The following is a 21898-nucleotide window of genomic DNA, read 5'->3' as shown; positions in this document are numbered from 1 at the left end:
AATTAATTTTCTATTGCTATATTGCGCCCATGGTCGAAACTAAAAATTTACCAATACCGGTATATACTGTACCCCAGGTAGTTTTTGCAGCTTGCAGGATGGTAATGTAGACCTAAGCTTCAGAACACTTTACCTCACAGCTAATATCCACCGTACAAGTTCATTTATAATGTAGAGATGCTACTATTTGGTGAATAGAAAGAGGTTTTGGTGAGTTCGTCTCCTTTATTGTAAGGTGCGAGTGAACTGATTTTACATGCGGCGGAAGCCGCTATATATACTGTGTGTGTAAGTTACCCGCAGTATGTAATTAAATAATTGCACTGGGTTAGGTTAGGTCGGGTCAAGCATGGTCGCACAGGCAGAGAAGCGTCAGGTCGTGGACATCAGTCACGTTCCATACCACGTGACTGTCGCGGCTGTACAATAACATCATACAAATTTGCCTCAGCCAACTCATCGTACACAACGTCGTAACTTCGGGAGATTTACGTTAAACGAATATTGGTCTGTCATAAAGCCCATCGTTACTTCGCGTTGTTGTAAACCGAGTAGGTCATTAAACGAGGAGTGGTTGTATAATATAATTATATGTGGCAACATTATAAAATAAAATTTAAGATAAAATAAAATTATAAGATAATTATGTGGCAACACGGGGAATCCCCGTGCTCCGCCCTAACGGCCAGTTTTCGATACAGCGTCTATAGTTATTTTGGCATGTTGATGGCTGACTTGAGCATGGCTCACTCTCCACCATTGTTCAGCCATCTTTAAACCGGTTGTACCACTCCTTAATTGTAGAAAAACTTTCTTTTCTGTACTTGGAACCCAGGACCAAGTGTATTTTGGTATTGTCCTAAGGGATACCTGTAAGATATCTCTACATAGGATTTGGGACCCATACTGTAGAATTTGAGGCTCTAAGGCCAATACCCAGAGCCTCAAGATTTGCTAGGCTCTATACATATCTGTTAGATGTAAATAATTTCATTACAGTTCTGACATAGATTTCATGTTTGCAGCTGCTGAACACTGGTCCGGTCCCACATCAATGCCACGACAGTATCATATGCGATCTGAAAGTCCTCATGGGAGGACTGGCAGAAACATGAAAAGTAAGTAACTTCCTATTGTTTTAACACTCAAGATTAGTTGTGAAGTTTTGATTACAGTGAAAGTTTTCATGATGATACAATTGGTTGTAAATTTGTGTTGTTTGTGTGTAGATATTGATCTGGTCGTAACAACAGCGTAGCATTGTGACAGGTACTTAACTAAATGTTTCTTGCAGGGATGAGATATTCTGTGCACTTAAGTTTCACTTGACATTTTGGAGTTTTTATTTTGTACTTGAGTACAAATGAACAGCTAAAATTTTTGTGGTGGTTTGGGGACAAAAACCCAGAAAAACTTAGTCTACAAATTCTTAATGCACCTATGATATAATCATAAGTTGCCCATATATATTTTTCAAGGTTAGGCATAATATTACAGTGATTAGTGATGCACTAATAATGACAAATGACTGAAATAATGGTGTGAAATGTAAGTGCAGTGTTAGATGGGTCTGCAGATGTATAGACTGTTCCCCAATATCTCCCCCCAACTGTCTCCAACAGTATTTCCTCCTTCGGCACCTTCGTTGTCTTCATTACTGAGGGATGGCGGGATGGACAATCGTCACTGTTACTCGTTGAGGCAGGAGCTAAGAGCCACTGGGCCATCAGTGGTGGGCTTGAACCAGACATACAAGGATGTAGCTTTCTCCTGTATGATGTTTGTATCCATGGCAACTCCCATTGTTGATCCACAGTCCACATAAACTGAGCATTTTCTGTTATCACCTTTCCCTTATCCTATGGCAGTGACACATGCTAGGCCAAGCATGGCGCAACTAGAATGCACTTTTCATGTGCTCATGTTCACACCAAATGTACAGCCCACTGCTTCAAACAATATACCCTCCTTACACTTCTCAAGCAATTTAACTTTTTCCTTAAAGATCACCATTTTTTTCTGGTGCTTTAGAGGTGCTCGTAGCATCAGAGGAAATTGCTCTCTTAACCTCCATGGCACAATGGCACAACACTGGATTGCTCAACAAATGCACTACACAGGCAAGGACACTCCACAACACAACAATGCAACACATGCAGTACATAAGCAAGGGTCTTGTATAGCAATTGCAATACTTAGGTGAGAGCACCTAAGGATACTGCAGTGAACAAATGGGGTATGGGGCAATTAAGCTTATGGTGTCTGCTGTGGATCCAAGAGTTATGCCGCATATCTTTTTGGCAGAAAGGCAGATGTGTAATATTGTTTGAGTAAGTGCAGGTTGGGAACATGCCACCTGCTTGACGCTGCAGATTCATAAGTTATCCCCAAAAGCTTTGTTGACTACCTCATAAGTATGTGAGGTACCCAGTGATAGTACTTGTTGAAGGATGGTATGCATTTAAAGGGAGCAAAGGTTAATTTCACCATGAGATATCCTGTGCATTGCATGAATCTTGTTTTGAGGTCCCACTGTCTTCACCTCATCTCCCAGATATCGGTCAAACCCTTGCTCTAGGTCTCTTTCAGGAGACTCATGGCTTCCAGGTAAAAGGGGTGACTGAGTCATAACTTATACCCATCAAAATCCATTTGTCACCCCTTCCATTTTAGCATCTCGTTGATGAAGGACCCTGTACTCCACAACACTGCTGAGTTCAAAGACAATGCAGTGAGATGCAGTGTCTCTGTAGCAGGGTCTGACAGCTGGAGTTGATTTATCCCCTGCTGCTTCATATGGTGACCCTTCCTTGTCCCCTAAAAAGTTTTACATAGTAGACGAGAAAACCATCCCTTCATGATGCATCATTCCTTCATGCATTCACAATTTCTCTCCACTCATTCCTCTCTTTTGCATTCTCTTTTTCTTGCTTGGCAGACTTTCCTCATGCATCCACTGCCCTTCTCAGCCCATCATCCACTTTATATATATATATATACATATATACATTTTAATATAACTACATGTCTGGTTTCCAAATACCATATGCTCATTCATCAAATTTGTTTTGTTTGTGTATAATACCAATGTATTTAATCAGACATTGATGTTGGAGGAATCAAACCTTTGCTGAGTCGGGCAGAGATCCATTGTGGTCGTCATCAAAATTCCAAAATAGGGAAGCCAGCATACAAATCTCAGGTGAGTCATCAAAGGCTGAGTTAATTATTATTTTTTATTTTATATATAGGGGGACAAAGGGCTTTGAATTGAAATTGTTAAGGTCTTCCATGTTGTTGTCTTTGTCCTTGTGACTTCTCAGTGTTGTTAACAGAGACCAAGTATGTATTTATCCATTGTAGTGTGTAAGAAAGGAGCAAAGCTTATGGGTCCTGTCTCGTGATGATGATAATGATGATGATATAGTTTAATGTCACACGCTCCCCCCCCTATCGGGAGGCTAGGACAGTGCTCCTCACAGAGGACTTTGTAGCATGGAATTTAATGAACCATGCCCTTGGTTCAACTTCACTGGTGGCAGGATTCGAACCGCCCTCACCTTGACCTTCGCCGCAAGTAACGACGCCCTAACCCGCTCAGCCAGCTAGCTTCCTGTCTCGCACTCCACAATTATTATACCTGGCTACAAATTCACCCTCATAAAGAAAGTGCCTAAGTAATTTTTCCAACTTTTTGAGAAATTTAAAAAACTTCCTCATTTCTGTTTTATAAATTTACATAACATTACTCCTAACATTGCTTCTTTGTAGGAAAAAGACATTTGTATGATTATTTCAAGTAGAAATTTTTATATATTGAAACAAAATGAAGTAGTGACAAGCAATTTTATTGGTAATGTTTACAAGTGGTTTAGGTATGATGCCTAAGAACCAATACATAGGAAATAGAACTAAAATTATGATTAATCATATGAAATGAAAATAAACAGAAGGCTCTTTTCACATTAATTTCTGGTGCTAATGAAGTGGCCTTGCTGTGGATGTGCTGTGTCTTGCGACACTGCTTCTGACCCAGGGCAGTGGACAAGGTGGAGGGATGACCCGTCATTCAGGAGGTGCTAAGATAAGAGGGAGGGTGGAGGGGTGTGGAGTGTATTCAGGGATGGAATGGGTGGGAATGATTTTATGCCTTTTTCTTTTTGGCTACCCCCCTTGTAAGGGGGAAAAAGCCTTGGTATATGTATGTATATGTATGCTAAGACGAGAGAGAGGATGGAGGGGTGTGGAGTGTATTCAGGGATGGAATGGGTGGGAATGATTTTATGCCTTTTCCTTTTTTGGCTACCTCCCTTGTATGGGAGAAAAAGCCTTGGAATATGTGTGTATGTATATTATTTTTTTTCTAAGAATTATATTTTTTATTTTTTCAAGTTTATCATGCATCACTTTGAAATAACTAAGCTAAACACACATGCATCCTGAAATTCACTAAAAATTAAAATTACATCTTTGGAATTAATTATTCAGATTTTCCAGAAAGAAACACAAAGAAATAGAAAAGTAAATTCTTTTCAGAATATTGTCTCCTTATTGCTTTGCAAAATTGTTTCTGATGTTCTTTATTCATGAGGCAGGGTGTCAAGAGTTATAACAGTCAGCTGAGAGTATAACTGATTTCATTGAATGTAGGTCATTGAATTTCCTTAACTTGACTGGTAGTCTTGATATGAACAATAGGATCTACTTGATTTCTGCATTATGAACCTGTTATGGTAAAAACTCCCAGGTAGAGTGGTTGTTGAAAGGTAGCTTGAACTTAACGTTCCATTAATTTAGTACATCAGCCCCCTTAATTCACTAACCACTGGTTTTCAGACTTTCCTGGGCCTATTGCCTCTGAAGAATGAATTTTCCATCTTCAGAAAATCTTGGTGTTTCATTTGTCTGTGTATGGTGATGGTTTCATCTTTGCACATTGGATAAGAACTGCATAATCTTATTCAGTGAATACATTATTCACTTTCTTTTGTTCTATGGTGCTGTACGCGAAGTCACATTCCATTTGTGTGTGCTCTGCAGCAGGGAACTTCTGAACTATGGTGATGCCATGTCTCCTGGCCAGAACAGAATAGATATTGGCAACGTTCATGTTTCGATTTTGTAACCACATCCATCACTCCAGAGCACTAGCTCTTATAAATTTGAGTTCTTCAAAATGATGTTACTCCAAATATGCAAAAAGGCAGATAACATTTTGACTATATAAACTGGAAACAATAGAAGGCATACATGGAAAACTATTGAATTGGATGGAGGACCTCCTACATGGAAGAAAAATGAGTGGTACTCAGGGACAAATATTCAAAGTGGGAAGAAATGAGTAGGGCATTCCACAGGGGTCAGTGCTAGCTCCAATAATGTTTGCTATATATATAAATGACATGGACGAAGGCATTGAATGTTACATGAACTGCTTTGCGGATGACACAAAATTATTAAAGAGAATAAACTCCGAAATAGACTGTGACTCATTGCAGAGGGATCTGAACAAAGTCTCAGAGTGGAGCAAGAGATGGGAGGTAGAATTCAACATCAAGAAGTGCAGTATAATTGAATTTGGAAAAAGCAAGAAGAGAATAACAGGACAGTATAAAATTGATGGAAAAGAAGTACATACATACATATACCTAGGCTTTTTCCCCCTTACAAGGGAGGTAGCCAAAAAGGAAAAGGCATAAAATCATTCCCACCCTTTCCATCCCTGAATACACTCCACACCCCTCCACCCTCCCTCTCATCTTAGGACCTCCTGGATGACAGGTCATCCCTGCACCTTGTCCACTGCCCTGGTCAGAAGTGTCGCAAGACACAGCACATCCACAGCAAGGCCGCCTCATTAAATCGGCAACCCCCCCCCCTCTCTGTCCCCCATGCATAAAAGGAGAAGACAGGGAGAAATCCCCTCGGGCTGCGTCAAAATATGCTCACACATTCTGAAAGGTACCTAGGAATAATCATCACCAAAGACATGTCGCCAGATAGATATATAAATAAAACATTCGGAGAAACATACAATTTTTTTAGATCAATAAAGGTGGTCTTTAAATACCTGGATAAGGAAACGATCTGGAAAATATTACAAAAACTGATAAGGCCAAAACTGGAATATGCAGTGCTGATATGGTCACCCAGTACAAAAAAGAATACAAGAAAATTAGAAAGAATACAAAAAGCAACAGCAAAGTTGGTCCCAACACTTGTTGCAAACCTGACATATGAACAAAGACTGGTCGAACTGGAATTGCCAACCCTAGACCAAAGAAGAGAATGAGGTGACCTACTAACCATCTACAGATCTATGAAAGGAAAAGAATGACTTGATTTAGAGTTCTTATTAAAGTGGGACAGAGGAAAAACAAGAGGACATGCAATGAAACTCAAAAAGGACAGCTATAGAAGAGACCTGAAAAAGAACAGCTTCTCATACAGAGTGATATATGGAACATATTGGATGAAGAAATAGTGTGTGCAAACACAGTACAAGAATTTAAGAACAAACTTGATCTTGTGAGATGCAAAAACAAGTCACCACGAACATAGCTCCCCTTCCTGTAAAATACAACTAGGTAAATACATTCAGACTTTTCCTCTCTAGCTTTCTTAAATTCTAAGTCTCTGCCTCATACAAAGTCATCAGCACAATCACCCCTTCATAATACCTGCTCTTTGTATCCATTCCTTGATGCCTATTTTTCATCACACTTTTTAATCACCAAAGGCATTTACTTGCTTTTCTCAGTCTACAATATACCTTTACCTTCACTCCTCCCTTTCCTGCCACATCTGACCCCAAGTACCTAAAGCTATCCATCCACTTCCTCCAGTATCTCTTGTTTAAGCTTCCAATTCTATGCCATCCTCTTCCCTTATACATCTCATCACCTTGCTTTTACCCACATTTACCTTCAACTTTTTACAAAGGATTACAAAGGCGGAGCATGCCAACAGGAGACCTTTTGCTCCATAAGTAGGTCAGATGTGAAAAAAATATATAATGATAAAGAATTGATAAAATAGAATAAAATTTATAATGATATAAATGATGATGATGATATGGTTTAATGTGTCACACTCCCCCCTATCGGGAGGCTAGGACGGTACCCCTCACAGAGGGCTTTGTAGCGTGGAATTTAATGAACCATGCCCTTGGTCCAACTTCACCGGTGGCAGGCTTCAAACTGCCATCCCCTCCACCTTCGCCGCATGTAACGACGCCCTAACCCGCTCAGCCAGCGAGCGAAATGATAATAGATAAAATAAATGATACATAGGTATAGTTAAATGATAAACAGACAGGTGAATAGTAAATAATACTAAACTGACAATTAAACAATAATCAATGGAAATCAAACAAATAATAATAAACAAACAATAACAAATAAACAAATAATATAAAATAAATGGCGGTCATTACACCATCTTGCTTAAGTGTTTATCTAAACGAATCTTAAAGCTTGGAACTGAACTACATTACACTGCCTCTGTAGGAAGTTTATTTCATTCATTAACTACAGTGTTGGCGAAGTCGTTTCTAGCCACTTCCAAATTAGATCTATTTCCTGATAGTTTGCGACCATTATCTCTTGTTGGATTCTCATACCTTCCCAAACTCTGTCATTAACTCCCCGGAGTCACAGGTGCAGTGTCATCTGCAAACAACAATTAGCTCACTTCCCACTTTTCTAAATTTTCTTTAACCATCTCCAGTCCCTTGCCCATTATCCTCACCTTAACCTTTTGCACCACCCCATCCATGTACACATTGAACAGCCATAGTGACATGACACATCCCTTCTGCAGCCCCATCTTTACCTCAAACCACTTACTCTCCCTATTCCCAATTCTAACAGCTTTCCTCAAAACCCACATATCTGCAAATCCTCCCACAGTGCCTTCCTGTCATAAGCCTTTCCAAATCCATAAAGGCCCCAAAGAACATCCTTACCTTTTGCTAAACCTTTCCCACGTATGTCTTAACACAAAAATCTGATCCACACCTCTACTTTCTCCCATAAGCCTTCCCAACTACACTTATCAAACTGATTCCTCTAAAACTATTACAATCATATTTGTCCACTTTTCCCTTGTAAAGCATAACTATACAGGTGCTCCTCTAGTCCTTTGGCACTCTACCGTCTTTATATTCCATCCCATTCTCCTAGTTCCATATACCATCTTTGCACATCGTGTCACTCCCTCCTTGAAACACTTCCATTCCTCGTCCTTGTACTCCTGCTCCTTTTCCTTCTAAGCAGTTTACTCTAAGCACCTTAACTTCTGTCCTTTTCCTAAATACTGTATTGGCAATCATCAACTCTTTCTAGACACATCTCCACCATTAACTCTCTACTACAATTTTTACCTGTCACTGTACTTCCCAACCACTTTATCTACTGGTTCATCCTCTACTCTAGCAATGAGATCTCCAAGTGCCACTTCATTGACATTTCTCCCAAAACTTTCTATGCACTCATTAAAATCTATCTAGAAAGCCTCCCTTTCCTCCACACTGTTCTCACTACCAGGCTCATATGCACTTACAAAGAACCACATCTCCCTACCCAGTTTCACCATCATCCACATCAACTTTGAAGGATTGTGGTACTCCCCAAGGCAGGCATAGCTCCTCTTGGGGATCGGTGCCAGCAGCGTAGAGCTGACGGCCAGGGGTAGTTGCTGCAGTTTGGCTCCCAACTCTTGGGGTTGGTCCCACGACGCTGTGCCTGAGAATTTGAATTGTACTAAAGTGGTTAAGTGTGGGGGACAGCATAATGGATATAATGGCCAATCATCGCACATCAGAAACATTAAGAATGGAGTACCACAGGGCTCAGTTCTATCCCCCACACTATTTAATCTATACATGCATGACTTACCCACACCAGACAACTCAGAAATACAAATCTCTTCCTACGCAGACGACATAACAATCACATGCACACATCGTAACACAGACAAAGCTGCAGAAATAATCCAGCCATACCTTGATACACTCAACACATGGTTCATCACAGACTCAAAATAGCTCCAACCAAATCTACAGCAACACTTCTCACCAACTGGACAATAGAACACAAATACATACCTCATCTCTACATCAACAACACTAATACCACACACAAACACACCGAAAATTCTTGGTGTAACATACGATACATCCATGTCTTTCAAACAACACATCACAAACATAAAAACAAATGCACACCTAGACTTAACGCACTTAAGTCAATCACTGGAACGACATTTGGACAAAACAAAGAAACTAATATAACAATATACAAACAATGCATATGCTCAGTGTTGAATTATGCGAGTCCTGCATGGGCTCCTAATCTCAGTGAGACACACCACAACACCCTTCAAATCATACAAAACAAAGCCCTAAAAACAATTACAGGCTGCACAAATACAACACCAACAGACCATTTACACCATGAAACAAAAGTCCTCAAAGTCAAGGACCACCTCGACATGAGAGGCACACAAACACTTGCCGCAGCCACCACAAACACATCACACCCTCTACACTACATAGCAAAACACCCACACACACCAAGAAACATTAAAACAACACCCAAAGACCTTTATTATGCACAAATACTCTCTTCTCTTCCTCCACAACCACCAAATACCAGCCTCCGGAAACATATTCATAATCATATCACTCACCGCTCCATTAACACACTGCTGCGTGCCAGACCCCCTGATATCCACCCTTCTGAATCCTCTCTCCCACGAAAGGACAGAGTCCACTTGGCCAGACTGCGGTGCGGCCACCACCCAGCACTTCTAAGCTACCAGAAGAGGCTGGATGACCGCATTGTGAACAGCTGCCCAGGATGTAACACTTCACCCCATACCATACAACACATAATGGAAGACTGCATTATACACAATCATGCACGCAAACAACACAACATACACTCTATAAAGGATTTGTGGGAAAACCCAGTTTCGGCTGTAGCATTCCTTGGGGAGACGGGACTGCTCGGACAGACAGTCTAGGGAACGACAACAACAACAACAACAACAACTTTGAAGGAACCTCCTTCCTCTCCATCACACGATTACTTATCTCTTCACTTACTAGTATAGCCACCCCCTTTTTCCTCCCGAGTCCTCTCCTCACTCCCAACGCTCCCCACTACACTCTTAAACTCAAACTCACCCCTCTCTTTCAACTTAGTTTTAATTAGTGCCAACACATCCATCTGCCGTCTCACAAAGATACTGCCTATTCTATCCCTTTTACTCTTATCTGTACCACGTCCACGCACATTAAAAGACCCAAATCTTAGGGTTCTGGTTTGAAAACTCCTACCAGATCCTCTAATTGCTTGACTTCTTGTAGGAATTTATTCTTTAGGGCTACAGAGAGTAGGATACCTAGTCCCATCCTCTGTTCTGTTTTAGTCACCTTTTATGACTCGAGAGGGGAAAACTCAGTGGTAGTGTTCTCTCTCCCCCTACCACAGGGGTAGGGAAAAATGGAAATGTATTCCAAGAAGTGGTACAGGACAGTATTAACCACTTCGGTACAAAGATGGTGTCACGAGGCATGAGTGGGTACACGAGGATACTGGCACCACATCTTGATTATACAGTGTGACCTCTCATTAACGGACATTAATTAGCTGCGTTTGCGGTGTTTTCGCTGTGTTTTCGGTGTTTTTGGTGCTGTTGTTTAGTGCATGCAATCACTATGCCACCCAAAAACCACTCCAAATCAACGGATTATTCACATCAACGGACACCGTTACCCCCTTTTAGTCCATTAATGAGAGGTAGTACTGTATATATATTTTTTGTAGCTGTACACAAGTTACCCCCAGATTCTGTAAACTTGTTTGATCACATTTTCTGTGTTTATTATTACTCAGAGTAAAAGAGAACAAGTAATACAGCAGTGACTTTATATTTTATAATGTGAGTAGTGTGATGAATTGTTCATATGGTAGCCGATGCTGTGCACGAGCATTTGAGTTGTACTGAAATGGTTAAGTGTGGGGGACAGCATAATGGATATTTCCTCTAACACAGACAAAATTGTGTTGCTCTGGTCCATAAGGGTGCCCCATATAGTTCCTAAAGCAGGGGTTCTGAGGACAGTTTACTGGGGTACTTAGATGACTAGCGAAAGATTACTTAAACATCTAAATCTGCAGAGAGAGAACATTGCACATTGTTTTTTGTGTTAACACTTAACTGATGAATAGGTGTTACAATTTGAACCATTTGATATCCATATAATAGCATGCAGCTTATCCCAAGTTTCCTTGTTCTCCAGTTATTGTACTAAGATTTACATTTTTGTAGAGTGGATGGGAGTGGGTGTGCACCTTGGCTGGCTACCTCCCTTGTAAGGGGGGAGAAGCCATTAGTATATAGATAGATTTAAATTTATGTATTGTTCCAGGTTGGGCTATGCCTTACTAAGTTATTCCAAGTATTTATGCATGTGTATGGGAAGCTGTATTTCTTAACATCCTGTAGACTTTTGTCTTTCTCAATTTGTTCTCATGACCTCTTGAAATCTTCCCCTACTTAATCAAGAAATCTCATCCACCACATTGTCCCACATAAGTTTGTCTCATTTCCTAGATACTGTTTGCTGACAGTATTTTCCTTCTAAACTCATTTGCAACATCTCCCCACAATTTGTACCTAACATTCTGTATCTCACTACAATTCCATCTACTGGCTCATCTACTCTATCATTGAGGTCTCTCAACACCTATATTTACATTCCTTCCAAAACTCTTACTCTTTTAAGTCCATCCCCCCCCCTCCTTTTCACTTTATTCACTATCAAGTTCATATGCTCTCATAAAAGCCCTATTTTTCATCCTAATTTCATCTTCACCCATACCTGTAAAGACTTCACTCCACCACACACTTACCTATCTCATCACTTACCACCAGTGCCGCTTCCTCCCTCCCTTACCCCCTTGTCACATGCTCCCTATCTCCAACTTACCCTTTCCTTTTGGTTTACTTTCACTCCATGAGGACACATCCATCTTCTCACAAGTATATTACCAGTGTCCTCCTCTTTAGTCTTATCTATACCACATCAGTGCACATTTAATGACCTGGTTATAGTTTCTCATTGGAGATCTCTTCCCATACTCTCATAGGGCTTTACTTTTTGTGGGAGTAAGATACAGTAAGTGATTCCTAATCTCCTCACTTGACCCCATTTGATTGCCTTCTTTTACACATATGGAACACAGTGGTAGCATTCTTTTCCCCTGTCAAAGGGGAAACTGATAAATCTCGTAAAATTCACCTACCCTCTTTAAGCCTTCCTCCGTCTTTGATATGAAAGCGGTGTCAATTGCATACAAGCTGCTGATCACCCATTCTTGCCCATTTTACTTCATCCTCACTCCTGAACTCATAACTTACATATTCACATTTTTATTATTCATTTTTGAAACTGGGAAGGGAGATGTGGGTTTTTGTAAGTGCATATGGGCCTGGTAGTGAGAAGAGTGTAGAGGAAAGGAAGGCTTTTTGGATAGATTTAAATGAGTGCATAGAGGGTTTAGGGAGAAATGTCAATATAGTGGTATTGGGAGACCTTAATGCTAGGGTAGGAAATGAAGTAATTGACTGAGTGGAAGGGTGGTAGATAGGGCTTTAATGGACTATGTAGTGGTAACTAGGAAAAGCGTTTTGGGTGTATATGTTCTAAGGGGAAAGAGCGGGGTAATATCAGGTAATTTTTTGATTGAAGGTAAGTTAAGAGTGGAAGATAGATGGAAAAAGAAGAGAAGGACAAGGGGTAGGGAAGTACTTAAAGCAAACTGCTTAAATGAGAAAGAAAAGGAGAACAAGAAGTTGAGAGAAGAGTGGAAGGATAGAGGAGAACTAGGATTGGAGGAGGAATGGGGATGGTTTAAAGAGGGAATTATAAGGTGTACAAAGTTGGTGTGTGGAACAAGGAGGATGGGAGGAAATAGAAGGAAGGGTAGTGAGTGGTGGTATGACGAAGCAAAGAAGGTTGTAGAAGAGAAGCTAGTATTCACAGATTGGTTGCAAAATAGGATGAGAGAATCATATAAGTACAAAGAAAAGAGAAGTAAATGATAAGATAAAAGAGGCAAAAAGGAGAGCAGTAATAAAAAGATGTTTAGGAAGGAAGTCAAGAGAGGAAGGGGGGTCAATCAAGTAGAAAAAAGGTAAAAGGTGCAGATGGAGATATGATAATGGAAGAGACAGCAGTAAGAGGAAAATGGGAAGAGTATTTTAGGGAGTTGATAAATGTGAAGGAGGATAGGGAGGGTAAGGTAGTTGCACTGGGACGCGCTAAGAAAATAACAGGAGAAATGGAGGAGAAATGAGGAAAAATGAGGTGAAGGCAGTTGCTAAGATGATGAGAGCTGGTAAGGCAGCTGGGTTAGGTGGGTGTCATGCGGAGTGTCTAAAAAGGGAGGTACAGTGATGGTGGACTGATTGGTGAGGTTACTTAATATTTGTTTAAAAGAGGGTAGAGTGCCGGAGGACTGGAGGAGTGCCTGTATAGTTCCATTTTACAAGGGGAAAAGGAACGAGGGTGAGCGTAGTGGTTTTAGAGGGATCAGTTTGTTGAATGTAGTTGGGAAGGCATATGGGAGGTTTTTGATTAAGAGGATTAGGAGAGGACCAGGAGTAATTGGTGAGGAACAGTGTAGGTTGAGGATAGGAAGGGGTTTCGTGGATCAGATTTTTGTGATAAGACAGATATGTGAGAAAGCTGCAGGAAAAGATAAGGATGGTTTTGGGGCCTTTATGGATCTGGAAAAGGCTTATGACAGGGTAGACAGGAAGTCACTATGGGAGGGATTGAATATAAATGGGATAGGAGGAAAGCTGTTAAGAGCAGTCAAGAGTTTTTATGAGAATAGTAGAGCCTGTGTTACAATTAGAAATGGAGAGAGTGGTTTGAGGTAAAGGTGGGAGTTCATCAAGGATGTGTCATGTCACCTTGGCTGTTCAATCTATACATGGTTGGGGTGGTGCAAGAGGTAAACGCAAGGGTAATGGGTCACAGATTGAAGATGGTTAAAGAAAATGGAGGAAAATTGGAGATAACTAATTTGTTGCTTGCTGATGACACTGTGCTTGTAGCAGGATCAGAGGAGGGATTAAGGAAGTTAATGACAGAGTTTGGGAAGGTGTGCAGAAGAAGGAAATTCAAGATAAATATGGGTGATGAGATGTACAAGGGGAGAGGGTGGGAGCAAATTAGAAGCGAGTACTAATGGAGAGGGACTGGAAGTGGATAGTTTTCTATACCTGGGTGCAAATGTGAAGGGAAAGGGAGGAGTGCGGGTAGAGGTAGAATGTAGATTGAGAGAAGCAAGTAATTGCCTTGGGTTAATGAAAAGTGTAATGAGAAATAGACATTTGGGAATGGATGCTAAGAGGAGAGTGTATTAAAAGATGATTGTGCTGACAGCCCTATATGGAGCAGAAACATGGAACATAAGAGGAAGAAAGGAGTTTGAATGTGTTTGAGATGAAATGTCTGAGAAATATGATAGGGGTTACCAGGCTGGAGAAATGAGGTGAGGAGGAGAGCGGGGGTGGAAAGGGAGTTGTTGTTGTTGTTGTCGTTCCCTAGACTGTCTGTCCGAGCAGTCCCGTCTCCCCAAGGAAGGCCACAGCCGAAACTGGGTTTTCCCACAAATCCTTTATAGAGTGTATGTTGTGTTGTTTGCGTGCATGATTGTGTATAATGCAGTCTTCCATTATGTGTTGTATGGTATGGGGTGAAGTGTTACATCCTGGGCAGCTGTTCACAACACGGTCGTCTAGCCTCTTCTGGTAGCTTAGAAGTGCTGGGTGGTGACCGCATCGCAGTCTGGCCAAGTGGACTCTGTCCTTTCGTGGGAGAGAGGATTCAGAAGGGTGGATATCAGGGGGTCTGGCATGCAGCAGTGTGTTGTCTTTCAGTGTGTTAATGGAGCGGTGAGTGATATGATTATGAATATGTTTCCGGAGGCTGGTGTTTGGTGGTTGTGGAGGAAGAGAAGAGAGTATCTGTGCGTAATAAAGGTCTTTGGGTGTAGTTTTTTATGTCTTGGTGTGTGTGGGTGTTCTGCTATGTAGTGTAGCGGGTGTAATGTGTTTGTGGTGGCTGCAGCAAGTGTTTGTGTGCCTCTCATGTCGAGGTGGTCCTTGACTTTGAGGACTTTTGTTTCATGGTGTAAGTGGTCTGTAGGTGATGTATTTGTGCAGCCTGTAATTGTTTTTAGGGCTTTGTTTTGTATGGTTTGAAGGGTGTTGTGGTGTGTCTCACTGAGATTAGGAGCCCATGCAGGACTCGCATAATTCATCACTGAGCGTATGCATTGTTTGTATATTGTTATATTAGTTTCTTTGTTTTGTCCAAATGTTGTTCCAGTGATTGACTTAAGTGCGTTAAGTCTAGGTGTGCATTTGTTTTTTATGTTTGTGAGGTGTTGTTTGAAAGACATGGATGTATCGTATGTTACACCAAGAATTTTGGGTGTGTTTGTGTGTGGTATTAGAGTGTTGTTGATGTAGAGATGAGGTATGTATTTGTGTTCTTTTGTCCAGTTGGTGAGAAGTGTTGCTGTAGATTTGGTTGGAGCTATTTTGAGTCTGTTTGTGATGAACCATGTGTTGAGTGTGTCAAGGTAAGGCTGGATTATTTCTGCAGCTTTGTCTGTGTTACGATGTGTGCATGTGGTTGTTATGTCGTCTGCGTAGGAAGAGATTTGTATTTCTGAGGTGTCTGGCGTGGGTAAGTCATGCATGTATAGATTAAATAATGTGGGGGATAGAACTGAGCCCTGTGGTACTCCGTTCTTAATGTTTCTGATGTGCGATGATTGGCCATTATATGACACATGAGCATTCCTGCCTGCCAGATAATTGGCCAGCCATCTTTTGGTGTTATTGTGCATGTCTGTGTTATATATTTTATTTGTTAGGTTGTGGCGGGGGATAGCATCAAAAGCTTTACTAATGTCCAATGTTATAAGAAGTGTTCTGTGGTGGGGCCTATCTGAATTGATGCCATCTAAAATTCTTTGTGTGAGGTTTGTCAGAAGAGTGTTTGTGGAGTGTAGTGGCCTAAAACCGTGTTGTGAGTCAGCAAGGGGAATATATGGTGTGACAAGTTTAAGTATTAGGCGTTCAATGACTTTAGAGGGGGTGCAGAGAAGTGTGATTGGGCGGTGCGATGTTGGGATTGTTGGGTCTTTGTTCGGTTTTGGAATGGTGATTATTTTACCATGCTTCCAGATGTCAGCTATAGTGTTGTGTGAATAGCTGTAGTTTGCAATGTTTGTGAGTGCGTGTATACCTTGTGGTCCAATGTGTTTTAGGTGGATGTTGCTTATGTTATCAGGGCCACAGGCAGATGAGTGCTTGAGATTATGCATTATGAGTTTTGTCTGACTGTCTATGAAGGGTGTATAGTCTGAGTCTGTGGGGAAGTCTTTCTTACGTCGAATGGTGCGTCGGTCGTCAGGGTGAGATGTAAGATGGCTTGTCTGTGCAAAATGACGTATGAGAGCGTTTGCTTGTTGTCTGTTTGAGGGTAGATTATCTGTTGTTGTGATTATTGCTGCGTGAGAGCGTGTAGTGTTAGTGTTGGATAGTGTGATGCTGTTGAGTGTTTTGTACAATTTGCTGGTGTTTGTTTTGTGATCAAGTGTATTGATAAAGTTTTGCCAATTTTGTGTTTTTTGTTCATGTATTTTATTGGCAATCACAGTGTTTAGTGTTTGTATTTGGTCTGCTATGTTTTGAGGGATAGGTGTGGGGGTATCGTGTTTAAGTGTGTCACGTTGTCTGATGAGGCCTTGGATTTCTGGTGTGAAGTTGGGGTTGTGTGATTTTCTGTTGCCTCTAGGGATGTATCTCTTGTCTGCGTTTTGTATGATTGTATTAAAAGCGTGCACAGCATTGTTTATGTTTGTGATTGGTGTACTGTTAAGTGTTTCAAAATGTTGTTCTGTCTCTTCAGTAAAGGCTTCCCAGTTAGCTCTCTTGTAATTGGTGTAAGTGTGTCTGTGGCCAGCTGGGGTGCATCTTGTTTTGGTGGTGATGATGATTGGAAGGTGGTCAGAGCCAAGGGCTCCGACCACTCTCCATGATGTTGTTGGGGTTAGGCAGGGGGAGCAAAAGGTGATATCAGGAGAGGAGGGAGTGTAGAGGGCTTGGTATGGGATATGTGTATGATTATGCATGTTGTTCATGATAGTCAATGAGTCGAATTGAGTCTGTATATCAAGCCCTCTGTCTGTGTCAGGGTTGTCGACAAACCAGGCAGACGACTTGGCGTTGAAGTCACCACCCATGATCAGGTTGGGGATTGAGGTTAGTTGGCTGAGTTGAGGTCTGATGGTGTTTGGAACTGTGGGGGATGATTGGGGGGGAATGTACATGTTAACTATTGTTAGTGTTGAGTTGTTGCCTGTGCGGATACGAATGGATTGGGTTTCTGTTGTGTTATCTGTGGTAGGGAGGAGAATTTTGGTTGTGGCACTTGTGTCCACAAAACAGATGGAATGGTGGATCAGGGTGATGAGTCCACCGCCATTGCCGTCAGTCCGGTCTTGTCTGATGGTGGTGTAATTATGAAATGATGGTGTTTTGTGTGAGTGTCTTAGTTTTGTTTCTTGTAAAATCGCAATGTGTATGTTGTGTTGTTTAAGAAAGTGTTTGAGTTCATGTTTTTTAGTGTTAATACCGTCAATGTTTTGTTGTAATATGTTGATGTTGTGTGTTTTGTATGTGTTGTATGTTGCCGTTTGGGGTTGAGGTTGGGGTGGTGGTGGGGAAGGTGTAGGATCTGGGTCAGAGGGGGGAAAGGAGAGATCGGGGACAAAGGAAGGGGAGTACTAATCGGGGGTAAGGGCAAAGGGAAATTGGGAGTGGGTAAGGGTGTTGGCTGTGGTTGGGGAGGTGGGATTGGGGTTACTGGAGGGCAGGTAGAACATGTCCAAGTGTTTGTGTATTGGTTTGTGTCAGCAAGTGTTGTACAAGTGAGGTGGGCCCAGTTTTTGCACATATTGCACTGAACTGAGCCCTTTGTCTGTCTGCTCGAAGTAATGGGTTTAGAGCATGTTGGGCATGTGTATTTTGTGGTGGGCCCAGGATTGCTCTCTACATCTCCGGCTAAAAGTAGAAGAAGAGGGGTGATCGCCGGAAAATGACCCCTCAGTGCAGAAAAAACGTAACATTGTGTGTTGGAAAAAAAAGGATTGTGGTACTCCCCCAGGTAGGCGTAGCTCCTCCTTGGGGATCGGTGCCATCTGCGTAGAGCTGATGGCCAGGGGTGGTTGCTGCTGATTGGCCCCCAACTCTTGGGGTTGGGGGGTGGTCCCACGACGTAGACGTTGCAGCTCCAGGACCTGGAAAGGGAGTTGGGAGATAGGGTTGATGAAAGATTATTGGGATTGTTTTGACACATGGTAAGAATTTGTGATTAAAGATTAATAAAAGAGGTGTGAAAGGCAGAGATGGAGGGAGCGAACATGATGGGTGACCAAGAATGAGATGGATGGGGTGAAAGGGGCATTGGGAAAGAGGGAAATGTCTGTTGTGGAAGGAAGAGAGAAGACAAGATAGGGGTGAGTAAATGGTGTATGGATGATGCTGTGATGCCTGGAAGGTAGTGAGGAGGGTAGGGAGTATGTGTGAATGATATTTCGATACAGCCCAAAGGGATTTCTCCTTGTCTTCTTTTTCTGTATGAGGGAACAGAGAGGAGGGTTTGATGATTAAATGAAGTGGCCTTGCTATGGATGTGCTGTCTCTTGCTGCATTTCTTCTGACCCAGAGCAATGGGTGAGATGCAGGGATGACCCATTGTCCAGGAGGAGCAAAGATAAAAGGGAGGGAGGGATGGGGAGTGTGAGTGGAGTATGTTGGGATAAAGTAGATGGGAGTGGATTTATGCCTTTGACTTTGGCTACCTCCCTAACAAGGGGGAGCCGTTGGTATATGTATGTATATGAAAAATTGTATTCTTCACATCTTTGACATGTGGTCTTCCATGACCTCTTAAATCTCTCCCGTCTTTAATTTGGAAATCTCTTCTGTCATTGTAATCTATCCCCGTTAGTGACCTGATTACTAACCATATTATCTCTTTCTCTTTGATCTTTCAAATTTGGTAGACCCAGTACTTTTAATCTTTTCTCATATGGTTTATCTACAGGCTGGGCACCAGCTTGGTTGCTGCTGCTTCTTGGCAGATGCTCCTTACCTTTTTCTGTTTTTATTGCTACAGGAGGAACAGTATGAGGAGATCCAAGAATTGCGAAAGACCCTCGGGGAAATTCGTGAAGAACATTCATCACTTAAAACAAGGAATCGGAGACTGGAGGAAGATTTGTTGAAACGAGACCGACAGATTGATCAATTAATGGACCCAACAAAGGTTTGACTACTACAATTGGCTTAGGATTTGTGGTTGTGGGCTGGATGGTTCAAGGATTGGATGTGGGCTATTAACTGCACAGGTGCTTGCTTGCATTGTGGTTAAGCTAGACATTGGATTGTGCGTGTGGAAGGTAGATATTTTTATACACTTGATGAACTTGTATATGTACACAGATGACATGTACATCATACAGTTAAGTTAGTTATATTTGTGTGCCAAGTAGGTGGGATTTACAGTACTGATATTTTTAATTAGATATCAGTTCCAGTGGGAAGTATGGCAGATATATAGGATAGGAGGAAAGCTGTTAATAGCAGTCGAGTTTTTACGAGAATTGTTGAGCCTGTGGTAGAATTAGAAATGGAGAGAGTGAGCGGTTTAAGGTAAAGGTGGGACTTTTCCAGGGATGCATTATGTCACCTTGGCTGTTCAGTTTATACATGGATGGGGTGGTGCAAGAGGTAAACACAAGGGTAATGGGCTGGGGATTGGAGATGATTAAAGAAAATGGAGAAAAATGGGAGATAAGCCAGTTGTTGTTTGCTAACGACACTGCGTTTGTAGCAGGATCAGAGGAGGGATTAAGGAAGTTAGTGACAGAGTTTGGGAAGGTGTGCGAAAGAAGGAAGTTGAAGGTAAATGTGAGTAAAAGTAAGGTGATGAGGTGTACAAGGGGAGAAAGTGGCAGCAGACTGGAAGTGAATATTAATGGAGAGAGACTGGAAGAAGTGGATAGCTTTAGATACCTGGGTTTGAATATGGCAAGAAAGGGCGGAGTGGAGGTGGAGGTAGAATGTAGATTGAGAGAAGCAAGTAAATGCCTTAGGAGATTTAAAAATGTAATGAGAAATAGACAATTGGGAATGGATGCTAAGAGGAGACTGTATGAAGGAGTGATAGTGCCAACAGCACTGTATGGAGCAGAAACATGGAACATAAGAGAGGAAGAGAGAAGGAGCTTGAATGTGTTTGAGATGAGGTGTCTGAGAAGTATGATGGGGGTTACTAGGCTAGATAGAGTGAGAAATGAGGAGGTGAGGAGGAGAACAGGGGTGGAAAGGGAGTTAGGAGATAGGGTTGATGAAAGAGTATTAGGATGGTTTGGACACATGGAAAGAATGAGTGAAGAAAGACTAGTAAAGGAGGTATGGAAGGCAGATGTGGAGGGAGTGAACATGAGGGGACGTCCTAGGATGAGATGGATGGATGGGGTGAAAGGGGCTTTGGGGAAGAGGGGAATGTCTGTTGAGGAAGGACAGGAGAGGACAGAAGACGGGTGAATGGAGAATGGTTGTATATGGAAGATGCTGTGATGCATGAAGTGGAATGGATGGGGGGATGGAGGGTGAGGTAGTGTGTGTGAGCAAAATTTTGATGCAGCCGGAAGGGATTTCTCCCCATCCTCTCCTTTATATGGGGGAATGGAGAGGGGGGTCGCCGATTTAATGAAGCGGCCTTGCTGTGGATGTGCTGTGTCTTGCGACACTGCTTGTGACCCAGGGCAGTGGACAGGGTGCAGGGATGGTCCATCATCTAGTAGGTGCTAAGATGGAAGGGAGGGTGGAGGGGTGTGGAGTGTTTTCGGGGATGGAATGGGTGGGAATGATTTTATGCCTTTTCCTTTTTTGGCTACCTCCCTAATAAGGGGGGAAAAGCCTTGGTATATGTATGTATGCATGGTGAACCTTATAGACCTAAAATTCCATGAGTGTTTTTTTTTTTTTTTTTTTTTTCCCGTAGTTATATGTTACAGGAAGAGCTTTGCTCACAGTGACCCGCATATATATCTTTCAATATCCAGTTTTATGTGTGTGTGAGTGGTGGGTTGAGTTTGATCATGTGAACAGTGAAGACCTGGATTGAAACTCAGCAGCTTAGATATGTATACCTAAATGTTTGCATTGTTTTATTTCATAGAGTATTGGAGTTTTTAGAAGAGACTGTTGATGCAGTTTGAGGGACCAGTGTGGTGGTGTGCATTATGTTCAGTTAGTAATGAATACAGTGAATACAGTAATGGTTTGTGATGCATGATGTATTCTACTGTACATCATTAGTTGATTTAGTGTTTTTTCTTTGTTGGTACTTAATTGGTGTACTTCAGTTAACCCAGTTGGTGCATGTTGAAAACTAACATTGCTTTGGACAAGGTCATATAAAACTTGCAGAATGATATGGCACGGAGAAAGCTGACGGACAAGGGAGCAGCAGTGGTGTCTAGTCTACAGCTTAGAGTTTCACGTCTGGAAGGAGCACTGCGGGATAAGGAAACACAGTTATCAAAGCTTCATTCATCTACCAAAGCAACAGCCTTGAGAGAAATGAAAATTCAAACTGAAACTTACTATCAAGAGGCAAGGCAGTGACTGTATTTGTAGTAGATATTGAGAGCTTCTAAGTACAATTTCGAATGGTTACACAGCTATGCATGTAATAATGAAGTAGTCTTATGTCTATGACTGAAGTATA

General features: G+C 41.7%; 1 protein-coding gene across 6 annotated transcripts in view; it reads left to right on the top strand.

Moving 5' to 3' along the window:
- Positions 1–21898, top strand: part of LOC143041149 (uncharacterized) — a 75550-nt gene that overhangs the window by 5958 nt on the left and 47694 nt on the right. For all 6 annotated transcript variants that reach the window (XM_076212951.1, XM_076212953.1, XM_076212954.1 and 3 more), the window contains exons 2-5: positions 1026–1118; positions 3102–3202; positions 19277–19426; positions 21598–21783. In XM_076212951.1, coding sequence (XP_076069066.1) covers positions 1055–1118; positions 3102–3202; positions 19277–19426; positions 21598–21783 — 501 coding nt within the window. In that variant the 5' untranslated portion in view covers positions 1026–1054. The remainder of the gene's footprint in view (positions 1–1025; positions 1119–3101; positions 3203–19276; positions 19427–21597; positions 21784–21898) is intronic.

This window comes from Oratosquilla oratoria, chromosome 30, assembly GCF_046742065.1.
Source record: "Oratosquilla oratoria isolate Oo_2021 chromosome 30, ASM4674206v1, whole genome shotgun sequence".
NCBI lineage: Eukaryota > Metazoa > Arthropoda > Malacostraca > Stomatopoda > Squillidae > Oratosquilla > Oratosquilla oratoria.
The sequence above is the reverse complement of the archived record's forward strand: the minus strand, read 5'-3'. Positions and strand labels throughout refer to the sequence as shown.